Source organism: Salvelinus alpinus, chromosome 31, assembly GCF_045679555.1.
Source record: "Salvelinus alpinus chromosome 31, SLU_Salpinus.1, whole genome shotgun sequence".
NCBI classification, from domain to species: domain Eukaryota; kingdom Metazoa; phylum Chordata; class Actinopteri; order Salmoniformes; family Salmonidae; genus Salvelinus; species Salvelinus alpinus.
Window position 1 is genome coordinate 24307746 of NC_092116.1, and position 27552 is coordinate 24335297.

The 27552-nt window shown below is 42.9% G+C and overlaps 1 protein-coding gene across 2 annotated transcripts in view; it reads right to left on the reverse strand.

The window, feature by feature from the left end:
- Window positions 1–7193: 7193 nt before the first annotated feature.
- The window catches only part of LOC139561803 (histidine N-acetyltransferase-like), a 28118-nt gene continuing 7759 nt past the window's right edge, over window positions 7194–27552 (reverse strand). For both annotated transcript variants that reach the window (XM_071379095.1, XM_071379096.1), the window contains 4 exons: window positions 9611–9834; window positions 8794–9018; window positions 8137–8406; window positions 7194–7927 (listed from right to left, as the gene is read on the reverse strand). In XM_071379095.1, the coding sequence (XP_071235196.1) occupies window positions 7595–7927; window positions 8137–8406; window positions 8794–9018; window positions 9611–9826 (1044 nt within the window). In that variant the 5' untranslated portion in view covers window positions 9827–9834 and the 3' untranslated portion in view covers window positions 7194–7594. The remainder of the gene's footprint in view (window positions 7928–8136; window positions 8407–8793; window positions 9019–9610; window positions 9835–27552) is intronic.

A 27552-nucleotide genomic window follows, 5' to 3' on the forward strand; every position in this document is an offset into this window, starting at 1 on the left:
AATAGAATTCCTAGAACGGCCATTCCCATTCAAATCAACGGTAACAGCGGCCATGTTTCTATTCCTATGGTTTCTACCACTCCCATGTTCCTTACAGTATGTCTCATCAACAGTAACATAAGAGATAATTGCACAAGAGCACAAATACAGTAGTTGTTCACAAAAGAGGCATCGGCATGGTGCAGTATGGCCAAGTAGTAAGATTAGATTTTCTTTTCTTTCACAAGGGTTTTTTCTTCGTTTTTCCCTTAAGCAGGGCATTAAGAAGAACATACTTCAAAAGCTTGTACCCACTGGTCAATTCCAGCTGCCTTTTCGGTTTTGTTTTGTCTTTCCAGTTTTATTTTCAGTTTTGTTTTGATGGTGGTTTTAGTTGAATTTATAATTTGGCAAAGACTTTATATTTGCTCGTAGTCAGGCAATCAAGGGTTCATTTGTGCCTCTCTTCTTGATTCCTTTCCCAGGTTCAGACAAAATGGGGGCACAAAATGATCCTAATCTTTGTCATAGATTAAGATGTGTCTGAATACAGAGGGTTCAAAGAAGGAGAAATAAACAAATAAATGAATGGATGAAAAACCGAGAACAAAATGAAATATAAATTCAACAGCCCTTTCTGAAGTCGACAAGGCCATAATAAAACATGCATTAGGGTCGTTGTTAATACTCATTTAGAAAATATAGAGAAATAGGATTATGAAAAAATAGTTTTTGAATGTGTTAAATGTGTTAAATGTGCAAGCGTGTGTGTGTGCGCGTGTGTGTGTGTGTTATATATGTTGCAAGTGTGTGTGTGTGTGTGTGTACATCTACATTACTTGTGGCTACTCGATCCCAATGACTGGACGAGACAGCTGCTTGAATCCATTCCACGCAGTCCTAGATCCTTATTAAACACCCAGCCAAAACCACATTCACCAGCAGCAGCTTCCAACGGCCATAAAACCAGACAGTACTGTAGGTACCCATCTGTCTCTCTCCAAAACCCACAACAAGCATCTGAAAAACTCTCTCTCTCTTTCCCCTAACCTCTCCCCCCTTCCCTCTTTTTCCTCTGCCCCTTCCCCCCGTTCTCTCTTTCGCAGAGTTGTTGCCCCAAATCTCACCCTATTCCCTATGGGCCCTAGTTAAAAGTAGTACCCTACATAGGTAGCATGGTGCCATTTGGGACACAGCCAGACTTTCCATTCACAACCAGCTGAGAAATCTGTCTGAAAAGGGTCTCTGTGTCTCTCGCCGTGCAACCAGACACTGTGACACATCGACAGATTACACACACTCACACACACACACACACACACACACACACACACACACACACACACACACACACACACACACACACACACACACACACACACACACACACACACACACACACACACACACACACACACACACACACACACACACACCTACACACACACGCACCCACACACACACAAAGCTGAAACTCTAGCTAACTGTCGTCGTAGCCTCTTAAATGTCACTGGCTAAGCAGTAAGCAGTTTAGGAGAGGAATAGACTCTCCTGTCTGTGTATAAAGTGTGTGTGTGTGTGCGTGTGTGTGAGTGTGTGTGTGTTTAAGGGGCCTTACTGTATCATGTATCCTAATATTAGCAGGTGACGGGTCTTCAACTCCATCTCATGTGGAGTTAGTCTATAGATATAAATACAAACCTTGCTGGCTCTCACCTCACCATAGGGGATTCAACGATAAGCCAAATGTATTTTAGCATGGAAAGGACACTGAATGTGCGTCCCAAATGGCACACTATTGCCTAGTGTGCACTATGAAGGGCATAGATGTTCACTCTGAACACAGCCTCAGTCTGCAAACAGAACAGCTTTAACTTGACTTCCTGGTTCTCTAGCTACCCATGGACAGCAGGTGTAAACACTGGTGACAATCTATCACTCACAACACTGACATTGAGACACACTGACTCTAGACCAGGGATCTCCAACGCTGTTCCTGGAGAGCTACCGTCCTCACGGGTTTCACTCCAACTCTAAACCGGCGAACCTGATTCTAATAACCCAGCTGGTTAATAAGCTAAATCAGGATAGTTACAACTGGGGTTGAATTAAAAGCTACGGGAGGGTAGCTCTCCAGGAACAGGGTTGGAGAGCTCTGGTCTAGTCAGTGTCTCAATGTCAGCATTGTGAGTGATAAATTGTCACCAGTGTTTTACACCTGCTGTCCATGGGTAGCTAGAGAACCAGGAAGTCATGTGCTCTGCCCTAGACACTAGAAGGGTACATAGTGTGGATACATAACAATGTAGTAGATATAAATAGTTTGACCGGCCTGGTCCTCTATTGTCATTCACCTCTCCCTACTGTTGCTATCTGTCTCCCCCACGTTTTTGTCTGAACTTTTACCCACACACTGTGCATGCGGGTTAAAGATCAGACTCTACAGTGTGGAGCTTCATAGAGTGGCTATAAAGCATCTTAGCTTGGCGACAAAGCTTCATATAATTTTTCAGGGTTCTGTAACCTACTGTAACCATCCTCCCCTGGTTTTGCCACTTAGGTACTGCAATAAGAGACAGAAACTCCCTCATCTCCTCCTCCACAACACCCACACCATCCCTCCTTCCCTCTCTCTCCCTGACCTCTCCTTCCCCCATCCCCCTCATCTTTATGACCTCCACCTCCACCATTTCATAAATGAGGGATGAGGGTTTCGGTTTACTCTCCCCTTCTCCACCACCAAGCATAGCCATAACTACTATTAAGACTAGCCACTATAATGGTCCGAGATCAGTACGTACTTCAGCCAAATTTGTCTGACTATCATAGACAGAGGAGTTGGCTAAAACGCAAACAGATCTGGGATCAGGCTATGTTATCAATACAAGCTCATCTCTGAACTTCCTCCCATCTGTTTCAACCACGTCACCATGGCACCTGTCACACTTTCTGTCAGACAAAATGCTAAGAACTGTAGCACCTCTCTCATCCATCTACTTCATCTCAGCTCCAGCTGTTTATAATACTGTAGGTGTGTCCGTATTCAAAATGACCAAATATAGATTTAAAGAGATTACATGTTGTGACGGTGTTAAGAACAAAGTGAAAAGCGGTGAGGAATTAAAATGAAAAAAAATGGGATGGTTGGAAAACAAGGTATATAAGAGGAAATAATTAGTATTTAAAAAAAGACACAAAAAAACTGCATATATTTGTACAATTAGAGAACACAGAGTCACAGCTAAATGATAACCAGCCATCAAATGAAGTACGGTTTGTACATCAAACTAGATCGATAATGTCTTAATTAATAAAAATAAATATTTTGGGGGGGAAAATATGATATTTATGTTTAATCAGCAAATACAGAACTAAGCATGCAATCAGATTCATAACGAGAAATTATTCAATAATAGGGCCAATCTAATGTTTGCTCCATAACCGTGGCTGATTAACATCGACCTTGACGACGATGACACAACAGAACACATCAGAACACATCAGAACACATCAGCTGTTCAGTTAGAACTATGAATGACTGATGGTACATCCTTTCGGTTTCCCTCGCTGGCCTGCTGCCCTCCCCGCCATTATCACAGCAGCAGAGAGCCAATGAATCGGCTGAACAAAGTGCTTACTTTACCGCCCTCAGACCGAGCTCCGACTCAATGGCAGCACAGTGCAGTAACAGTAACCTCATTGTGTTAAGAACCCCTCATCAAGGGAGAGCATTAAATACCCTCCTCCTGGTTTAGTACATAACCATACAGTATCTTTCACATGTAAAATGCATGTCACATACTAATACACAGTGCTTTAGGAAACCCTTAAATATAGACCCTGTCCATCATATCTATTCCCAAGGCTGTTGGTTCAACAACATTTGTTCTCTCGGCTGTGTTTGTGTGGAATGGGGGACAAGGGAGGAAGGAGAGTTCCCATTTTACAACAGTGGATGACTTGTACTGCTACATAATCTTTTAAGAGTGCCCGGAATTATTTAAATTCTGGAATGAGTCCGGAATTATCCGATTTGGAGCACTCTATAACCAATCAAATCTCCTTGGATCTCTACCAAACATTCTCCTTCGAGCTTTCCCTCAAACACACAAAACATACCTTCAGGAACAAGACAAAAGACACCAACAGTCATGCATCTTATTTCAACCTTCACATCCCCTTGAAATACTGTGCATATATCTGTATGTCAAATATAGAAATATACAATATAGAAATATACCAGGTGACAGTGACAAACCACCAATTCACCAGACAACAATTAAGATAAAACCATAATGTCTAGTCCATATGAAGATGGAGTGTAGGGGGATATAGTCTTTGCTGGATGGGTATGTTGAGGACTGAGGCAGTTTGTACGACAACAACCGTGTCCCTATCGTAGTAGTGGATACAACATTGATTTGAACATGTTGTTGGGTGGGTAAGTAGTGGGCATTTGGGCAATAGATTGCATGGGCGTGGTGAGGCTGTGGGAATAGTTTTTTAGTTTTTAATACATGTCTGTGTGCATCATATCAAAGACTGTGTTCACCCTCCAACCAAATACCCTCCAACCTGTCGTATCCCTAGACGTGCTGCGGTGTACTGGTATCCATTTTAGCCATATGGTCTTGGAAAGCCATTGGATCAGTTGATCTGTGGACTCTGCAGGGTATATTGGCAGTCATACAATACAGCACTGTGTGTCTGTGACCATGCAAAGTCCACTACCACCACTAACACCAACACCACCTTGACACTGGAATTCTAAAATCACATTCCTCACTCGCACTCAGATGCTTTTAACAACTGAAAGCTCCATCTTTACCATGGCGAGATAAGGAGAACACGAAGTAACAGTAGAACTGCTTTCCATTTGCCAATCGTGCAGACAGACCGTTCCGACACAGATATGGGGTGTGGACTGGACTGGAGTTTTTAAAATGTTAAACAGTATTCTGTCTTATCAGAGAGACAAATTAGCTCATATTCTCCCATCTCAGTGACCTTTTGTAAATACACTGAGCTCTATTCATTAAATGTCCAACCACCACCAAGGTAAATTCAAAACGACTACTCTCGTGTTGTGGCGTAGCCTACGAAGTCAAAATCTGAATTGTTCAAACCAGCTTTAAAATAATAGGGAGAAATTTAACTAGGCGGTTTTCTGAACAATAAGTTTAGTAAATCATCTGGTCTTGTGGGCACACACTAGCAGCAGGAAAGCACGCTCTCCAAGATCATTTACATACACCAGATGGTCGGCATGGATACGACAGTACATCCAGGGAACCTTACCTTTGACCAGCCAATAGTGATGTTTTAAACTCAGTGGCTTTAAATTGGTCTTAAATCTATTCATGAAGAGAGATGGAAAGAGAGAGGGGTTGTATGGGCTTGTGAGGAAAAGCTCCACCTTCCCGTATTATGGAGAATTTCTTAGAAATTATTTGATTGGGGGGTTTCATGTGGGGTTTCGTATGTTGTGTAGGGGAATGCCTTTAGAGACAAGGGTGGGGTGGTGTAGGAATGACTGTGTACTGCTTCTTCTCTTCACCACTGGAGTCAGGCCACTCACATCTTCATCTTCATCTTTGGCTTCCTCACGACTCGCCACAGCAAAAAAGGGGGGTCAGTCCATGTTTGCTTCTTCGATCGGTGAAAAAAAATAGGAAGTGCTTCTCAGAGAACTGAGAAAATCATTGTCAGCCTTGACAAAGCATTGTTTGGTTGTTTTAAAGAATATGGAATCCGGTATATCATTTGCTTCATTCTTCATTCCACTTTCTCCAGGCATCTCATCCATCGTCCGATATCGATCCAGTCCTAAATCCGTCATTTATCATGGGTGAGTGCGTTCATCCTTTAGAGTCAGAGTCACTGATCAGTCTACCAAAAAATAAAAAGGTATTCTCTTCCTCCGTCCATTTCATCCTTTACAACAAGGTCCCTTTTACAACGAGGGCAGGTTGGAGTCAATGAAGTGGCCAGTAACTGATCTGTAGTGGTTTTAGTCTCAAGTTGGGGGTTGCAATGTAGGCTCGTTCAGTGCTACGTCGTGTCAAGGGCACCATGTCTTAAAGGGAACGTTCAAGAGCCGAAAGCTTATAAAGCTTCTTAGAGTGGCTATGAAGCTTAGTAGAGTGGTAATGAAGCATCTTAGAGTGGCTACGAAGCTTAGTAAAGTGGTTATGAAACCTTCGAGAGCAAAGGGTGTCCCATTTGCTTAGCTGAGCTCTGATCATGTCCCAAAGCTTATGAAGCTTCTTAGGGTAGCTATGGAGCTTCGTAGAGGGGTTATGAAGCATCTTAGAGTGGCTACGAAGCTTAAAATGGTTTCAGAGGGCTGTTTCACAGCATGTCTGATGACTGAGTCTATGTTGATGAGGGACTACAATTCAATCTTTACAAAGGTTGTCAGCTAATATTTGCGATGGTGAAATTTACCATGGAAATATTTCTCTAGCTACTGAACAATGTTGTTAATGTTAAGTCAATCAGAACTATATTAGTTAAATTGTTTTAGTCTTTGTGGTATACTGTAAAGTAATAAGTACAGCTCCCTTTTTCACACTATTAGCAATGTACTATAGAGTAAGCTTGGATTGCACATTAAGTATTAGAAAGCCTCCAGAATGCTTCTGCTGATAATATATTACCTCTTTAGATACTACGGTTGCATTCAAGTACACGAGGAAAAGTAACAATAAATTAGCAATATGATTAAGTGCTTAAAAACATAAAAACAAAACAACTGAGCAATTGTTTAAAAAAATGAAATAGTTTTAAAAGCAAAAACTGGCCATGTTTTAGTGTTATAAGCGTTCCGTTTCAGTGTAATTATAGCTGTTCCGTTTCAGCCATTTTGTGTGAATTATAAGCGTGCAAATGCTCTGTAAGATTCACTGAAGAGCTATTGTTTGTTGGAAAGTATTTTGGGATTTGGTGTTGGATAGAATAGGTCCATAAGGATTTCTACCGTTACCATGGGAGTGATGCGTTCTAGATCAGTTATATTCTGTTATTTCTAAAAGTTAAACGACTCCTCTCCTCCTCCCGTCATCACTTGCACTTTAGCACAACAGCCCATATGGTTTCATAAAGTGCCTCAAGAGTTGTGCAGACTTATTTGCAATTCAGAATGTGTACATATTTATACTTTATATTTACATTAAAAAGATTGAAAGGCATGATATTCTCCAAGCTAGCTTGCATTTTTCTTTTTTTCTTTTTTAAAGGAACTAACATTAGCATCCTGTTGTTAAGAGCTAGATTTGTGTAAATGACTAAATGGTAAAAAAAACTGTGAGAAACTAATTCAAACTAATTAGTCAAAAGTATTTCATGTAGCTGCCTTTTTTTTTGTAAAATATTTTTGTTAGCGGTAGTGTTCAAATCAAACATATTGCAAATATAATGCAGCTTCTGAGGTGTTTCGCTATAGTTGCTTAGGGAGGTTGTTGCCAATCCTTCTGAAGTTTCTTGGGGAACTTTTCCATTTCATGAGGTTCATTCGTTCATTGGGTCTCTGGAAACTTTTCAAATTTTTTAATGTTTCTTCCTCCGTCTTGTCTCTCCTCTTCCTCATCCTCTTCCTCCTCCCTCTTCCTCCGGGCTACACGACATCCGACTCGACCACGCACTGCTCCGTGTATTCCTTCACCAGCTCCACATTCAGTGTCTGGCAACAGAATTCGGCCATGGGTTTCCACATGGGAGGATCCAGGAACATCTGGCACATGACGTGCCCCTTCAGGGTGGTGGCGTGGCGCCTCAGGTGACTCAGGAACTGATGGAGCACCAGGCCTATGTCCTTGCCAAACACGTCGATGTTGAGGTAGTACGTGTCCGTCCCAACTCCGCGAGGACCTCCGGGAACCCAGAAGGGGTGGGTGCACAGGCTGGCCACAGTGGGGGTGCAGCGGTCGTCCACCATCCAGTCGATGTCCTTGAATTAATCAATTCATACATTTTATTTGAGAAATTTGAAATACATTTAGAGCTGCTTCAGCCATGGGAGTATAACAATACATAAAAATTCATCAATGATTTAAAAACACAAAGTCTTCTGAATGTTTCCAGAATTTTGCAATCCTTTATGATGATAAAGTCAACTGACTTATTTTCATTGTGTTCCTCCTGTGATTATAATCTTACCTTCTTCAGAAGAATGACCATGTTGCTGGGCACGAGCTTGAACGGCTGCCAGTCCTGGACGATGGTAGCGTTAGGGAGCACGTCGGACATCAGGCCCTCGTTGAGGAACATCTGGTGGGCCTCGTTGAGGTCCAGAAGGACCGGAGGAACCAGAGGGGTGTCAGAACCCTGGGGGGTACCCTCGGAGTAGGTGGGGAGGGTCACAACCGGCCCCAGTTCGGAGAGACGGAGCTTGAGATCTTCAGCGTTGAAGCGAACCAGCAGTATGCCCTTAGGGAGAGAGGCAGTGGTGAAATGACGTAGGGTAAAGAGTTGTATAGTTGGATAATAGACTGTGAATTAAATGTATCACATAATGAAGCATTGTGAAAGGTTAAATCTGTAATTTTGGTAAAACATGCTTCCCTGACAATTCTTTGTAAACTGCAAAAGTAGATTTGAGTTATAATGGCTTGAATTAAATCTGAGTCTAGTCACAAATATAAGGACTATAGAAATAACTAGAAACAAAATTGACAACTTGGAATACTTGACTTATGGTACAAATCAATCAATTAACCAATCAACGTAGCAATTAACCAATCAACCAAGCAATTAACCAATCAACCAAGCAATTAACCAATCAACCAAGCAATTAAATAATCAACCAATACCTACCTGTTTGGTGATGAGGCGGTACTTCTGGAAGTCCTTGGGCCCCAGCTGGTCATCGCGGGTCAGCCTGGTCACCTTCACCTCGGGCCACTTGGACTTGACCAGTTGAGAGCAGAACCGTAGCAGCACCCCTGCCACGCCCTTCCCCCTCTCCTGGGGAGCCACACGTAACCCCTCCACCAGCATGGTCTCACCATCGTCAATCACACACACCGACTCCAGGGCAATCTGTTGGGGGAAGAGGGGAGAAACGAAGAAGAGAGGGATAAAGGAGAAGGAGATGGGGAGGAAAGAGGGGGAAAAACAAAGGGAGATTATGAATAACTGAATAAATACATTTTGTGAGTAATTTTCTTGTCATTTTTTCATGGTTGTTTCTAGGTAATAGAACTCTCAATGGTTCCAAAGTAGAACATTTCTCATCTCCAGGTTCCTTTAGGACTCTTCTAACATGGATTCTATTTCTATGGTAACACCCTTGTAATGCTTTTGTCACTCCTTCTCACAACACTTTGCCCTGCTTGTGTGCAAAGCAGTAGTGTGGCGGCAGGTTGGTCTCAGACAGCCAGGCGATGTAGCAGATACTGGTAGCTTCTAATATAGCCCTTATAATGGCCTTATATACATGCTATAACACATTTATAACACTCTTTAATAACCATTTCTCACCACTTTGCCCTGCTTACGTGCCAGTATGACGGTGCGGTTGCTCTCGGACAGCCATGCCTGTTAGCGTTCATAACACTCTTATAACACCTTAATAGAACCCTTATATACATGCTATAACAGGTTTATGACACACTTTATAACTTTTTCTCACCACTTTGCCCTGTTTGCGGGCCAGTATGACAGTGCGGTTGGACTCGGATAGCCAGGCGGTATAGCGGGTCGGTAGGTAGTCCAGCCCTCCGTAGATGTCTTGGCTTATGGCCATGATCTCATCAAAGTCCTCCTCCGTTGCCACGGTGAACTGCAGGCCTGTCTGGGGCGGAGTCTCGGGGAGCTGGGGGCGGGGCAGGCTGTTCTCAATCTTCATCCTTACAGCTGGTGGGGAAGCGAGGGAGGAGAAAGAAAGGGAGGAGGAGGAAGGAAAGGAAAGAGAAAGTGGGGATGGAGGAGAGGAAAAGGGTTGGAGAAGGAAGATGAAGGAGAGAGAAAGGGAGTGAGAGAGAAATGTGGAAAAAAGCAAGGGAGAGAGATAGTTCAATGATGAGATGGGGTAGAGAGAGGATAGGAATGAGGGAGAGAAGATAGAGATGGGGAAGAGAGAGAAAGATAAAGGTAAAGAGAGTGGGACCAAGAGTAGGAGTATAAAGCAAATGGATAGGATTGCACATCTGTTGCTGTAAATGAGAATATGATCTCATTCTATTAATCTGGCAAAGAGTATATATATTTGTCGCTTTATGTAATAGGCCTACAAATCTAGGATCTTAATTTGATTACCCTGATGCAGGAGATCTGTAATGCAGGAAATGTAAAACCTGTAGTGTATTTGAGGTTTAAAAAGGCTTCTGAAGTTTGTCATTTTTTGTCATTTTCCCTTCCAAAAAAATCTATCAATCCCTACATAAATATCCATAAATTATAATCCACTTGGACTGCATTTACACAAGCAGCCCAATTCTGATCTTTTTCCACTAATTGGTATTTTGACAGATCAGCTCTTTTGCCAATAATTGGGCAAAAAAATCTGAATTAGGCTGCCTTTATAAATGCAGACATAATAATTCACATTTTCTGTTCCTGCAAGATTATTTTCCTGCTGTAGCAAACTGGCTCAAATTAAGAACCTACATCTGTACTCATGATTTCCAGGTGTGGGTTGGTGGTCACTTTATACTGAAAGTTATAGATTATTCTCATATCTGTTGATAGTGATTTTATTTAATTACCTTTATTTAACTAGGCAAGTCAGAATAAATTATTATTCCAATGACGGCCTAGGAACAGTGGGTTAACTAACTTGTACAGGGGCAGAACAACAGATTTTTCCCCACAGTGTACTGTTAGCTAGCGAGTTAATGTTAGCTGACTAGCTCACTAGCTAACGCTACGTATACAATCTTATTATTCGTATCTCAGAGCCTTGATTCGGTCTTATGTACTGTAGAAACATTTGAAATTGTGTTTTTTACATTGGATAAAAGCAGAGACACAGAGCTTCAATGGGAAAGCAATTCTGCTTTGAAAGTTGATAACCTTGTAACCTCACTTTTGAGAAAATGGCCTTTGAATTTTTGGTACCTACTGGAGAGCTCCTCTTTGTCTACACCCATTTAGCATAATTCCCACCCTCTTAAGCTTTAGTTCAGCCAATCTCTTTAAGGGTTGATGCGAGCTTCTGTCCTAACAACAGCAGTCAAGCACCCAAGATAATTGGCTAACAGTTATCGCAGTGACATTCTATTACAATGGATACTTGCATAGTGGAGTCTTTTGTTAAGACATGTAGCTAGCTAAACAATGAACCATAATCCCAACTCATGACGTTACTACCCTGCATGAATCTGCAGGTAGCTAACCAACCAGGTTCAATGTTAGCTAGCTAACATTAGACTATAACTAGCAAAGCAAATAGCTCTGAGATACAAGTAATAAGATCATACATGTAACGTTAGCTAGCGAGCCAGCCAGCTAACGTTAGCTAGCTATCTAACAGTACACTTTAACTTGAAATGGAAAGACTTCATGTCAAAATTTGAAACTTGTAATATCTGAAAATGTAACTAGCTAGACTATCTTACCCGGGGTCGGAAATCGGAGTAGATAGCCAGAGCGAATTTACCAGCTACGTCTATCAACAGTTGTCACAGTGACATTCTATTGAAATGGATATTTGCATAGTGGAGTCTTTTGTTAAGACATGTAGCTAGCTAGCTAGCTAAACAATTAACCATAATCACTCATGACGTTACTACCCTGCATGAATCTGCAGGTAGCTAACCAACCAGGATCAATGTTAGCTAGCTAACATTAGGCTATAATTAGCCAAGCAAAATGTATAACAGTGAATAATCAGTGTGTCCTCTGTCCTTGTACCTCCAGTCTGGCATCAATCACTATCAACAGATATGAGAATGATGCATAACATTCAGCACCAAGTCTAGTGACCATCGACCCGCACCGTGTGTTACGAATAGAAAACTGGAATTCATGTGTATTGCAGAAATAGAAAGCATATAAATATGCTAAACATCGTGTTAATCACTCCAAACTGTATATGAACTTTAGTGGTCTTAAGTTTCCCCATTCGAGTCCTGGAGGTTTCTATCACAACCATACACACTGTTTAGATACATCGGTTCTTTAAGCTTCACGACACTCAACCACATCCCAGTAATTCACATCAATGGATGGACTTTTACATCAATGGGTATTGGTCAGACAGAGTAAGTAGCTTCACAACACTTCAGCCACAATGTATTGTGTATTGGTCAGGCAAGACATACACTGTTAGAAAAAAGGGTTCCAAAAGGGTTCTTCGGATGTCCCCGTAGGAGAACCATTTTTTGTTCAAGGGAGAATTGGTTCCACATAGGTTCCATGTGGAACCCTCTGTGGAAAGGGTACTACATGGAAACCAAAAGAGTTCTACCAGGAACCAAAAAGGTTCTACCTGGAACCAAAAAGGGTTGTTCAAATGGTTCTCCTATGGGTTCAGGATAACACCTTTATTTCTAGGAATGTATACCTTTTAACAATCACATCCTAGTGTTTTGACCACAGTGGGTCTTGGTCAGGAAAAATATAGACAACACGACCCTTAACCACACAGACAACATGACCCCTAACCACACAGACAACACAACCCCTAACCACACAGACAACACGACCCCTAACCACACAGACAACACGACCCCTAACCACACAGACAACACGACCCCTAACCACACAGACAACACGACCCCTAACCACACAGACAACACGACCCCTAACCACACAGACAACACGACCCCTAACCACACAGACAACACGACCCCTAACCACACAGACAACACGACCCCTAACCACACAGACAACACGACGCCCTAACCACACAGACAACACGACCCCTAACCACACAGACAACACGACCCCTAACCACACAGACAACACGACCCCTAACCACACAGACAACAGGACCCCTAACCACACAGACAACACGACCCCTAACCACACAGACAACACGACCCCTAACCACACAGACAACACGACCCCTAACCACACAGACAACACGACCCCTAACCACACAGACAACACGACCCCTAACCACACAGACAACACGACCCCTAACCACACAGACAACACGACCCCTAACCACACAGACAACACGACCCCTAACCACACAGACAACACGACCCCTAACCACACAGACAACACGACCCCTAACCACACAGACAACACGAGCCCTAACCACACAGACAACACGACCCCTAACCACACAGACAACACAACCCCTAACCACAGACGGCACTAGTGTAGTTTCTGGTCTGGTCATTGTCAGGATGCCAGGCCACTTTGCCCGTCCAGTTTGGCACCAGTTTGCATGTGGCACGGAATTAGGAGACTGGCATCTGTCCCCCTCCCACTCCTCTCTACCAACCCCCTACCCCCCTAATCCCTTTGGTAACCTCTTTCGATTCCTCGGAAAACACAGTCTCACTCGGAAAACAAACACATTTCTCCAGGCTTGGGAAAATAACGTGGCGAGACGGGCGAGAGGAGCGGAGGGCTCAGGTCGTTGGAATGTGATCCCAGAAAGGTGCAGAGAAGCTTGGGCAGTTAAAGACTGTTTGTATGTGTGTGTGGGTGTGTCTCCGTGCATGTGTGTGTTCTCAGCCCCACGCATACATGGACAGTTAGTGTTATTTGGCCCCAGGGGGAATGAGGCTTCTAGCTGACGCGGTGAAGCAGGGCCGGACATTTCTGATAATCTGTCAATGGGAGATGTGAGTCTGAGCTGGAGAAGGGGCGGCAGGGAGGGAGGGGGAGAGAGAGAGAGGCCGGACGCCTGCATGAGACAGAGAAAACACTGTCTCGCCCCACCAGATCCCAACTCTCTCTCTCTCTCTCTCTCTCTCTCGCTCTCTCTCTTTTTCTCTCTGGTACTTTTCCATCAACTGGCATGCACAGACATGGTGCCGTCAACAATGTGTATAAACCCAGGATGACTGAATTGAAGCCACTGCACAGCCATCTTGGTACTCCTCAATTGTAGCTATAGAAAGGCTTTTATTAATGTCTACATTTGTTTATTCTATTACAGACACCTTAATGCATACTTTTACATTATATTATGTAAGATAAACATAAAAAATATATGTACAGTGCATTCGGAAAGTATTCAGACCGCTTGACTTTTTCCACATTTTGTTACGTTACAGCCATACATTAAAATGTATTCAATTGTATTTTTTCCCTCATCAATCTACATACAATGACAAAGAAAAATGTTTTTTTGATTTTTTTGCAAATGTATAAAAAATAATTAACTGAAATATCACATTTGCATAAGTATTCAGACCCTTTACTCAGTATTTTGTTGAAGCAGCTTAGGCAGCGATTACAGCATTGAGTCTTCTTGGGTATGACGCTACAACCTTGTCACACCTGTATTTGGGGAGTTTCTCCCAACCTTCTCTGCAGATCCTCTCAAGCTACACTACCGGTCAAAAGTTTTAGAACAATAACTCATTCAAGGGTTTTCTTCATTTTTACTATTTTCGACATTGTAGAATAATAGTGAAGACATCAAAACTATGAAATAACACATATGGAATCATGTAGTAACCCAAAAAGTGTTTGAAAAAATCAAAATATATTTTATATTTGAGATTCTTCAAATAGCCACCCTTTGCCTTGATAACAGCTTTGCACACTCTTGGCATTCTCTCAACCAGCTTCACCTGGAATGCTTTTCCAACAGTCTTGAAGGAGTTCCCATATATGGTGAGCACTTGTTAGCTGCTTTACCTTAATTCTGCGGTCTGACTCATCCCAAACCATCTCAATTTGGTTGAGGTCGGGGGATTGTGGAGGCAAAGAAAAGACACGGCGATTGGAACCAAAAATCTTAAATTTGGACTCCAGACCAAAGGACAAATTTCCACCGGTCTGATGTCCATTGCTTGTGTTTCTTGGCCCAAACAAGTCTCTTCTTCTTATTGGTGTCCTTTAGTAGTGGTTTCTTTGGCCTGATTCACACAGCCTCCTCTGAACAGTTGATGTTGAGATGTGTCTGTTACTCCGTGAAGCATTTATTTGGGCTGCAATTTCTGAGGCTGGTAACTCTAATGAACTTATCCTCTGCAGCAGAGGTAACTCTGGGTCTTCCATTCCTGTGGTGGTCCTCATGAGAGTCAGTTTCATTATATCGCTTGATGGTTTTTGCGACTGCACTTGAAGAAACTTTAAAAGTTCTTGAAATGTTCAGGATTGACTGACCTTCATGTCTTAAAATAATGATGGACTGTCGTTTCTCTTTGCTTATTTGACATGTTCTTGCCATTATATGGACTGGTCAAAACACAACTGAATGGCTCAAATGCATTAAGGAAATACATTCCAGAAATTAACTTTTAAGAAGGCACACCTGTTAATTGAAATGCATTCCAGGTGACTACCTCATGAAACTGGTTGAGAAAATGCTAAGAGTGTGCAAAGCTGTGTCGTGGAAATTCTAATCTGTAATGAGGAGAAACAAGGTCAATCACCAATCAGGATATTACTTTATTTAAAATGTATTAATGAGGAAAGCATAGAGCAATTGCTTCTATAATGACGAGGCTGGTAGGCTCAACACTTCCAAGTGTTGTGGCGAGTAGCTCTGACATACGAAGAATACAAATATATTTTATAGAAAAGATACGCCCTTTTAGTCTTCATGACAAACAACAGATGTATGGAATGGGTCACACGGTAAAACTTGATATATGAGAAAGGAGTCTCCCGTAGCCAGATAGCATTTGCTATGAAGACTATACTTACTGTTTAGTCTGGCCTCTAAGATGAGGCTCCGATCTCGTTCCCGGTACTTCATAGCACAGAAACACTAATTCATTCTATGGCATAAATCAATTGTCAACTTCAGATACTCCCATCTCAAGTAAAACCCCTTCTTGACCACACGCCTGGACAAGCTCACGGAGGGGACTGAGCCTCTGGGTCATACACTACCCCAGGATAGGTGCAACATCAGAGATGACATACAATGGTTCCAGGCACTACCGCACACATCTTTTCTTAAACATTATCTACTCCAAGGCCAAAGGAGGGAGTGACTGGCGCACAGACATTGTGGAGACAAGTAATTGGTTCCCCATTAATCACACCATCCTTTCACATGGTTTAGAATAGGTAAAGACACATTCACATGGTTTAGAATAGGTAAAGACACATGGTTTAGAATAGGTAAAGACACATGGTTTAGAATAGGTAAAGACACATGGTTTAGAATAGGTAAAGACACATGGTTTAGAATAGGTAAAGACACATGGTTTAGAATAGGTAAAGACACATGGTTTAGAATAGGTAAAGACACATGGTTTAGAATAGGTAAAGACACATGGTTTAGAATAGGTAAAGACACATGGTTTAGAATAGGTAAAGACACATGGTTTAGAATAGGTAAAGACACATGGTTTAGAATAGGTAAAGACACATGGTTTAGAATAGGTAAAGACACATTCACATGGTTTAGAATAGGTAAAGACACATTCACATGGTTTAGAATAGGTAAAGACACATTCACATATGAAGACAATGTTCCCTCCTGTCCTCTTCTCTTTCTGATATTCTGCATAGCACCAGGGACATGTGAAAGACAAGCCTGACCTCTCCCCTCTCTGGGCCCCAGGTAACCGAGCCCCAGCTGAGGGAGGAAGTGCAGCTGCCAACACCAGAGTCCGAAGGGATACATTTTAATAACAAGCATATCATAAGCATATTATGCAGATAAGACAGGTTTGGTTTACAGGAGTATTTATGGTCCTGCGCCCAGATATTTAAATGATTACTTTCCTCGTGTTAGGGATGCACACAATCACAGCACCAGATCAGGTGTGCTTATACAGGTTCAGGAGTAATGCTGGGAAAGGTACTTTCTTGTATACTGGAGCCTCAGAATGGAATGAGTTGCCTCTGCCTATAAAAACAACGTCCTCTCTGGGCAGCTTTAAAAAATAAAGTAAAATCTGTTTGATGTCCTCTGTGCCCATATGAATAACCCCTATGATGTAACTGGAATGATGAGATAGATGTTCTTCTTCTCTGTTTTTGTTTTATTATTTCACTGCCATACTGTGTTGGATCTTGGCTAGCCATCTTGTCTCAAGAGGACCACAATGGAAATAAGTCCCAGACTTTATTGTGTGTTATCCTCGATGATTTTATTCATGTGCATGTATGGCTTTTAAGTTTTATGTGTGCTTGTTTTTTTTAAATGGTCGAATTAATAAACTAAACTAAACTAAGTAAAGGCCCGGTGTTACAACCTGCTGTATCGTTCCATTAATACAAGACTAGTAAAGGCCCAGTGAAATAATAACTAATTTTATTCAGATTTTTCAGGAGGTGCTGTAGCACCCTTAAGCACCCCTACTTCCCGCCGCTATGGATGTTCTGCATGATGTTCTTGCTCACAGTTGGACGGTAGGCAGGTTGTTTCTGCATGATGTTCTTGCTCACAGTTGAATGGTAGGCAGGTTGTTTCTGCATGATGTTCTTGCTCAGAGTTGGACGGTAGGCAGGTTGTTTCTGCATGATGTTCTTGCTCACAGTTGGACGGTAGGCAGGTTGTTTCTGCATGATGTTCTTGCTCACAGTTGGACGGTAGGCAGGTTGTTTCTGCATGATGTTCTTGCTCACAGTTGAATGGTAGGCAGGTTGTTTCTGCATGATGTTCTTGCTCACAGTTGGACGGTAGGCAGGTTGTTTCTGCATGATGTTCTTGCTCACAGTTGGACGGTAGGCAGGTTGTTTCTGCATGATGTTCTTGCTCACAGTTGGACGGTAGGCAGGTTGTTTCTGCATGATGTTCTTGCTCACAGTTGGACGGTAGGCAGGTTGTTTCTGCATGATGTTCTTGCTCACAGTTGGACGGTAGGCAGGTTGTTTCTGCATGATGTTCTTGCTCACAGTTGGATGGTCGGCTAAGCCACGGCTCTAGTTTGCTACTGTACATTAAAACATTAAAGGTTCCTCCAAGAATCCCTCAACTAACCGAATGTACAAATATGAACCATTGACTAGCAATGGTTCCTTAAGGAACTCCAGGTGTTCTTTGAGGATCTCCAGGTGTTCCTTGAGGAACTCCAGGGTTCTTTGAGGATCTCCAGGTGTTCCTTGAGGAACAGGAGATATGGATGCGTCAAACTCAAACGATCATTCCCTATTGAAACATACAGTAAACTATGTCCTTTAACAACATTGGACGGTAGGCAGGCAAAGTAGTGTACAAAGAGGCACTGAGTGATATGCTCAAACCACATACTGTATACTGTAATATATCAACAGAATGTAATAGAACAGAACAGAATATAATCCATCTGCCCCGAATTGTTTCTCTCTTCCTTTGAAACAGCAGTGAAACGGACTAGTAGTCACATGATGTCAACAGAGGAGGACAGCAAAGAGGAGGATTTAGGCTATACAGTGCTGAAGTCACACTGTTGTGGTGCTCTGACTACACACACACACACAAACCACACAGACAGTACATAATCACACACACACACACACACACACACACACACACACACACACACACACACACACACACACACACACACACACACACACACACACACACACACACACACACACACACACACACACACACACACACACACACAACTGTCCTGTAATAAACACAGAGGACTTGACAGAGATTAGAACACTACTGTATGTTATCCCTTTACGTAATTGAAGGGACACGGCGACAGATGTGTCAAGGTTTGAAATAGATGTCTGCATCCCAATTATTCCCTATTTAGTGCACTACTTTTGGCCCTTCCCAACAATGCAGAGAGAAAGAAAATAGAGAAATAATAGAAAAGTAAAACAAAAATAAAACTAGTAATATATACATGATAACTGGGCTATATACAACGGGTACCAGTACCAAGTCAATGTTTTTTTTTTTTTTTTTTTTCACCTCTATACTATTGCTGTAGACATCTGCTCTTTTATTTTTTATTTTTTTATTTCACCTTTATTTAACCAGGTAGGCTAGTTGAGAACAAGTTCTCATTTGCAACTGCGACCTGGCCAAGATAAAGCATTGCAGTTCAACACATACAACAACACAGAGTTACACATGGAATAAACAAACATACAGTCAATAATACAGTAGAAAAAAGAAAACAAAAAGTCTATATACAGTGAGTGCAAATGAGGTAAGATAAGGGAGTTAAGGCAATAAATAGGCCATGGTGGCGAAGTAATTACAATAAAGCAAATAGACACTGGAATGGTAGATGTGCAGAAGATGAATGAGCAAGTAGAGATACTGGTGTGCAAAGGAGCAAGATAAATAAATAAATACAGTATGGGGATGTTGGATGGGCTATTTACAGATGGGCTATGTACAGGTGCAGTGATCTGTGAGCTGCTCTGACAGCTGGTGCTTAAAGCTAGTGAGGTAGTGATTTTTGCAGTTCATTCCAGTCATTGGCAGCAGAGAACTGAAGGAAAGGCGGACAAAGGAGGAATTGGCTTTGGGGGTGACCAGTGAGATATACCTACTGGAGCGCGTGCTACGAGTGGGTGCTGCTATGGTGACCAGTGAGCTGAGATAAGGCGGGGCTTTACCTAGCAGAGACTGTAGATGACCTGGAGCCAGTGGGTTTGGCGACGAGAGTGAAGCGAGGGCCAGCCAACGAGAGCGTACAGGTCGCAGTGTTGGGTAGTATATGGGGCTTTGGTGACAAAACGGATGGCACTGTGATAGACTGCATCCAATTTGTTGAGTAGAGTATTGGAGGCTATTTTATAAATGACATCGCCGAAGTCGAGGATCGGTAGGATAGTCAGTTTTACGAGGGTATGTTTGGCAGCATGAGTGAAGGAGGCTTTGTTGCGAAATAGGAAGCTAATTCTAGATTTAATTTAGGATTGGAGATGCTTATGTGAGTCTGGAAGGAGACTTTACAGTCTAACCAGCCACCTAGGTATTTGTAGTTGTCCACATATTCTAAGTCAGAGGGACGGACGGGCAGGTGCGGGCAGCGATCAGATGAAGAGCATGCATTTAGTTTTACTAGCATTTAAGAGCAGTTGGAGGCCATGGAAGGAGAGTTGTATGGCATTGAAGCTCATCTGGAGGTTAGTTAACAGTGTCCAACGAAGGGCCAGAGTTATACAGAATGGTGTCGTCTGCGTAGAGGTGGATCAGAGAATCACCAGCAGCAAGAGCGACATCATTGATGTATACAGAGAAGAGAGTCGACCCGAGAATTGAACCCTGTGGCACCACCATAGAGACTGCAAGAGGTCCGAACAACAGGCCCTCCGATTTGACACTGTAACGTTCGTCTTGCGTAGAGAGATTGGACCAAGGCGCAGCGGGTGATGAAGACATGAATGAATTTATTTAACAAGACGTAAACGAACACTAACACGAAAATATACTTGAAAAATTACAAAACAACAAAACGACGTAGACAGTCCTGAACTTGAGCACTTACATAAACACGAAGAACGCACGAACAGGAACAGACTACACAAACGAAACAGTCCCGTGTGGTAACACATACAGACACGAGATACAACCACCCACAAACAAACAGTGAGAACACCCTACCTTAATATGGTTCTCAATCAGAGGAAACGTCAAACACCTGCCTCTAATTGAGAACCATATCAGGCAACACATTAACCCCAACATAGAAACACAAAACATAGACTACCCACCCAGCTCACGTCCTGACCAACTAAACAAAGTTAAACAAAGGAAAAATAAGGTCAGGAACGTGACAGACACACTGAACTCTATCAGAGAAGTAGTTGGTAAACCAGGCGAGGCAATCATTTGAGAAATCAAGGCTGTTGAGTCTGCCAATAAGAATGTGGTGATTGACAGAGTCGAAAGCCTTGGCCAGGTCGATGAATACGACTGCACAGTAATGTCTCTTATCGATGGCGGTTATGATATCATTTAGGACCTTGAGCGTGGCTGAGGTGCACCCATGACCAGCTCTGAAACCAGATTGCATAGCTGAGAAGGTACGGTGAGATTCAAAATGGTCGGTAATCTGTTCGTTAACTTGGCTTTCGAAGACCTTAGGGTCTAGGATAGATATAGGTCTGTAGCAGTTTGGGTCTTGAGTGTCTCCCCCTTTGAAGAGGGGGATGACCGCTGCAGCTTTCCAATCTTTGGGAATCTCAGACGATACGAAAGAGAGGTTGAACAGGCTAGTGATGTGCAGGGGTATGAGGTAATCATGGTAGATACATATAACTAGGAATAAATTGACAGATAGTAAACAGTAGCAGCAGCGTATGTGATGAGTCAAAAGTGTTAGTGCAAAACAGGTCAATGCAGATAGTCCGAGTAGCTATTTGGTTAACTATTTACCGACCTATTTAGCAGTCTTATGGCTTGGGGGTAGAAGCTGTTCAGGGTCCCGTTATTTCCAGACTTGTTAATCGGTACCGCTGAGAGAACAGTCTATGACTTGGGTGGCTGGAATCTTTGACAAGTTTTAGGGCCTTCCTCTGACACCGCCTGGTATAGAGGTCCTGGATGGCAGGGAGCTTGGCCCCAGTGATGTCCTTGGCTGTCCACACTACCCTCTGTATCGCTTTGCAGTCAGATGCCAAGCAGTTGCAAAACCGAGGGCTGTGGCAGTCATGAAATTTTGTCAGCCGGTGATTGTCAAGCAATTAACTTCCGTCTCACAGTAAATTACCATTAATTAACATAAACACATTTAGCATCTCTAGGCTTCCACGCATAGCCAACAAGTCACTGATGCAAACCTTTGGAACAGGTCTAAATAAACATGATATGAAGAAAATGTAGTCTATTTCAGAAGAACAGAATAGCATACACTGAGTTGTCCTTATGTTAGGCCGTGAGCTGGCTATGTCATATGGCTGTGGGCTACACTAGTTCAGACAAAATTTCCTTCGAATTCTGTGGCATTATTTTATATTATTTATAGTATAAATAATACAATTGACTGAATAAAATAGCAAGGATATTTTCTCCAAAAAATAGTGTCCGAACATGGGGCTATTTTGTGTTAAGCGGTTAACAAAGACACTGGTCCTCCTAAATGCTTAATTTAGAGTTATTTATGCAACTTTAGTTGTGATACAAACGTTGGGCTATATTATATATATTTTTTTAAACATTCGAAGGCTGCATGATGTGACTCTAATGATGATATGAAAAAAGTCACATGAAAGACATGAGCTCTGATATGTTTCTTACGCAGGCTACACACACTTCATCAGTCTCTCATTCACAATTTGAGATGCACTTGATAATGCCTAGAATTTCACGGCGGCATCCCCTTTGTATGGCTGTAATGCCCCTAGCCTTTTGCGGCTAGTGGCCGTTGTACCCTTGGGCAAAATATAATAATTAGAATTCCCTTCTCCCGGCTGCCTGCTCCGAATCACCTCTCACTCACATGGCTTTCTCAGATATCTCAATTCTTATTAGCCAATGCCAATGCCCATCACGTGATCGGGTCCTTCTCACAGGCTACAAGTGAAGACAGACACATCTTGGACCTTATTGAATTCCGAGGTGCATATTGAAGATGTTGGAAGAACTGTCCAGATTTACTTTTCGTCAGCCAACAAGATGATTAGGCCTAACGAACAGCAAAAGTACTAGCCTATGTCAATCTACTCTCCCCCATAGTAAAAAGTTGACCTATTCTAGTGGTCAACTTGTCCTTCTGTGCGAGAAATAAATATTCCAAGCATAGTCTGGGACAGTTGTGGGATGCGATAGATCTCAAATGAATACAACCACTAGCATAAAAAAACAGGCTGATGCAACAGATCAGAATGTTTAGCTTAAAATTTTGATAAACTAAACTCAGCAAAAAATTAAACGGCCCTTTTTCAGGACCCTGTCTTTCAAAGACAATTTGTAAAAATCCAAATAACTTCACAGATCTTCATTCCCATGCTTGTTCAATGAACCATAAACAATTAATGAACACGCACCTGTGGAACGGTCATTAAGACACTAACAGCTGACAGACAGTAGGCAATTAAGGTCACAGTTATGAAAACTTAGGACACTAAAGTGGCCTTTCAACTGACTCTGAAAAACACCAAAATAAAGATGCCCAGGGTCCCTGCTCATCTGCGTGAACGTGCCTTAGGCATGCTGCAAGGAGGCATGAGGACTGCAGATATGACCAGGACAATAAATTGCAATGTCCGTACTGTGAGATGCCTAAGACAGCGCTACAGGGAGACAAGACGGACAGCTGATCGTCCTCGCAGTGGCAGACCACATGTAACAACACCTGCACAGGATCGGTACATCCGAACATCACACCTGCGGGACAGGTACAGGATGGCAACAACAACTGCCCGAGTTACACCAGGAATGCACAATCTCTCCATCAGTGCTCAGACTGTCCGCAATAGGCTGAGAGAGGCTGGACTGACGATTAGTAGGCCTGTTGCAAGGCAGGTCCTCACCAGACATCACCGGCAACAATGTCGCCTATGGGCACAAACCCACCATCGCTGGACCAGACAGGACTGTCAAAAAGTTCACTTCACTGACGAGTTGCAGTTTTGTCTCACATGGGGTGATGGTCGGATTCGCGTTTATCGTCGAAGGAATGAGCGTTACACCGAGGCCTGTACTCTGAAGCGGGATTGATTTGGAGGTGGAGGGTCCGTCATGGTCTGGGGCGGTGTGTCACAGCATCATCGGACTGAGCATGTTGTCATTGCATGCAATCTCAACGCTGTGCGTTACAGGGAAGACATCCTCCTCCATCATGTGGTACCCTTCCTGCAGGCTCATCCTGACATGACCCTCCAGCATGACAATGCCACCAGCCATACTGCTCGTTCTGTGTGTGATTTCCTGCAAGACAGGGATGTCAGAGTTCTGCCATGGCCAGCGAAGAGCCCGGATCTCAATCCCATTGAGCACGTCTGGGACCTGTTGGATCGGAGGGTGAGGGGTAGGGCCATTTCCCCCAGAAATGTCCGGGAACTTGCAGGTGCCATGGTGGAAGAGTGGGGTAACATCTCACAGCAAGAACTGGCAAATCTGGTGCAGTCCATGAGGAGGAGATGCACTGCAGTACTTAATGCAGCTGGTGGCCACACCAGATACTGACTGCTACTTTTGATTTTGACCCCCCCCCCCCCCCCCCTCTTTGTTCAGAGACACATTATTCAATTTCTGTTAGTCTGTGGAACTTGTTCAGTTTATGTCTCAGTTGTTGAATCTTGTTATGTTCATACAAATATTTACACATGTTAAGTTTGCTGAAAATAAACGCAGTTGACAGTGAGAGGACGTTTCTTTTTTTGCTGAGTTTATTAGGCTCTTTCTTCACATTATAAGCGCAGCGGTGTGCACAAGGCAGTAGGCTATAAGCGCGAATGTTCCTAAATGCAATCAATTAGCAGGAAAACGCCATTCTCAAAAGTGACCACAAATGCAATTATGCATTATGCATTATTATAATGGTGCATTTATATGGTGAAAATTATCTTCCCCAAACTTGAAACTCAAGCGCCGCCTATGCATGCCAGTTAGGGTCTACACCGGTTGTAAAGTGGATTAATGTGCTTCATTTCAAGAAGTTATTTGGCCACTTTAGTTGTGATACAAACCTTATCAAAACATACAGTGCATTCGGAAAGTATTCAGACCCCTTGACTTTTTCCACATTTTGTTACGTTACAGCCTTATTCTAAAATTGATTAAATTGTTTTTTCCCCTGATCAATATACACAAAATACCCCATAATAACAAAGCAAAACAGGTTTTCAGACATTTTTGCAAATGTATAAATAAAAAAGATTTATTTGTAAATCACATTTACATAAGTATTCAGACCCTTTACTCAGTACTTTCTTGAAGCACCATTGGCAGCGATTACAGCCTCTTCTTGGGTATGACGCTATAAGCTTGGCACATCTGTATTTCGGGAGTTTCTCCCATTATTCTCTGCTGATCCTCTCAATCTCTGTCAGGTTGGATGGGGAGCGTCGCTGCACAGCTATTTTCAGGTCTCTCCAGAGATGTTCAATCAGGTTCAAGTCTGGGCTCTGGCTGGGCCACTCAAGGACATTCAGAGACTTGTCTCGAAGCCACGACTGAGTTGTCTTGGCTGTGTGCTTAGGGTCGTTGTCCTGTTGGAAGGTGAACCTTCTCCCCAGTCTGAGGTACTGAGCGCACTGGAGCAGGTTTTCATCAAGGATCTCTTTGTACTTTGCTCCATTCAGCTTTTCCTCGATCCTGACTAGTCTCCCAGTCCCTGGTGCTGAAAAACATCCCCACAGCATGATGCTGCCACCACCATGCTTCACCGTAGGGATGGTGCCAGGTTTCCTCCAGACGTGACGCTTGGCATTCAGTCCAAAGTGTTCAATCTTGGTTTCATCAGACCAAAGAATCTTGTTTCTCATGGTCCAAGAGTCCTTTAGGTACCTTTTGGCAAACTCCAAGCGGGCTGTCATGTGCCTTTTACTGAGGAGTGGCTTCCGTCTGGCCACTCTACCATAAAGCCCTGATTGGTGGAGCGCAGCAGAGATGGTTGTCCTTCTGGAAGGTTCTCCCATTTCCACAGAGGAACTCTGGAGCTCTGTCAGAGTGACAATTGGGTTCTTGGTCACCTCCCTGACCAAGGACCTTCCCCCCTGATTGATCACTTTGGCCGGGCGGCCAGCTCTAGGAAGAGTCTTGGTGGTTCCAAACTTCTTCCATTTAAGAATGATGGAGGCCACTGTGTTCTTGGTGATCTTCAAGGCTACAGACATTTGTTGGTACCCTTCCCCAGATCTGTGCATGACACAATCCTGTCTAAGAGCTCTACGGGCAATTCCTTCGACCTCATGGCTTGGTTTTTGCTCTGAAATGCACTGTCAACTGTGAGACCTTATATAGACAGATGTGTGCCTTTCCAAATTATGTCAAATCAATTGAATTTATCACAGGTGGATTACAATCAAGTTGAAGAAACATCTCAAGGATGATCATTGGAAACAGGATGCACCTTAGCTCACTTTCAAGTCTCATAGCAAAGGGTATTTTTTTTTAAATATATTGCTACAATTTATAAAAACCTATTTTCACTTTGTCATTATGGTGTATTGTGTGTAGATTGATGAGGAAACAAACTCATTTAATCCATGTTAGAATAAGGCTGTTACATTACAAAATGTGGAAAAGGGAAGTGGTCTCAATACTTTCCGAATGTACTGTATAGGCCTGTGCGACTATGATTTGAAAAATTCACAAAGAAAAGGCATGCGCTCTTTCTTTCCTTACTGCACAAAAGCTGGGCATGATTCACAACCGATAGGCTAATATTGACACCCATCAGACTATTCTTGATTTAATTTTGTCTTTACATATACTAAATAATATATGTGTTAAATTTGTTTTTATTTAGAACGGATCATTATCATGCACATGTCTCGAAACAGGGGCAGGGGGTGGAAAAATGTAATCTCTGCACTTAAATAGCGAATGGAGGACGCTGTTTCCTGTGTTTCCTTTTCATGCCAGACAGGTAGGCTATACTCCTGTTGTAAAGAGAAGAAATGTGCTTAATATTAGGAAAGTTGAGAAATAAATATAGTAGGCTTAGCCTATTTAGGCTTAGCTGATGGGATCCTCCTCTTTTTAATAGAGGCCATCACTCTGTTTTCTCACGCAATTGCATAGCCTATAGAAATGTTGCGCAACATGAGCTCATGGGCTCTCATGAAGTGTTCGATTAGATTTCCCATCACATTTGCATTGATGTCAGATTTATTAGATGGACAATAGAGTGCTGAGTACCAGGCAGTTAGCAAGTTTGGTAGGCTACTAATGACCAGCAGCAGTATCAGAGTTTGGAGAAGCATAGTAGGCTACTAATGACCAGCAGCAGCATCAGAGTTTGGAGAAGCCTAGTTACCGTGACTAAACGGTCACATGGAATTTGACTGCCTTCATGACTCGTGACCGCCGGAGTGGCTGTAATACGGACACTGTAACAGCCCTAACCATACCAGTCGTGGGTGAACAGGGAGTACAGGAGGGGATTAAGCCGTATCCCTGAGGGGCCCCCATGTTGAGGGTCAGCGTGGCGGATGTGTTGTTGCCTACCTTCACCACCTGGGGGAGTCACATCTGGATGTCCAGGACCCAGTTGCAGAGGCAGGTCCCAGGGTCCTGAACTTAGTGATGAGCTTGGAGGTCACTATGGTGTTGAAAGCTGAACTGTAGTCAATGAACAGCATTCTCACCTAGGTGTTCCTTTTGTCCAGGTGGGAAAGGGCAGTGTGGAGTGCAAAAGAGATTGCGTCATCTGTGGATCTATTGGAGCGATATGCGAATTGGAGTGGGTCCAAGGTGTCTGGGATGATGGTGTTGATGTGAGCCATGACCAACCTTTCAAAACATTTAATGGCTACAGATGTGAGTGCTACGGGGCGATAGTCATTAGGCAAGTTACCATGGCATTCTTGGGCTGCTTCAAACATGTTGGCATTACAGACTTGGTCAGGGACAGTTTGAAAATGTTAGTGAAGACACGTGCGTGTTTGGTTTATTCGGATCCCCATTCGATTTTG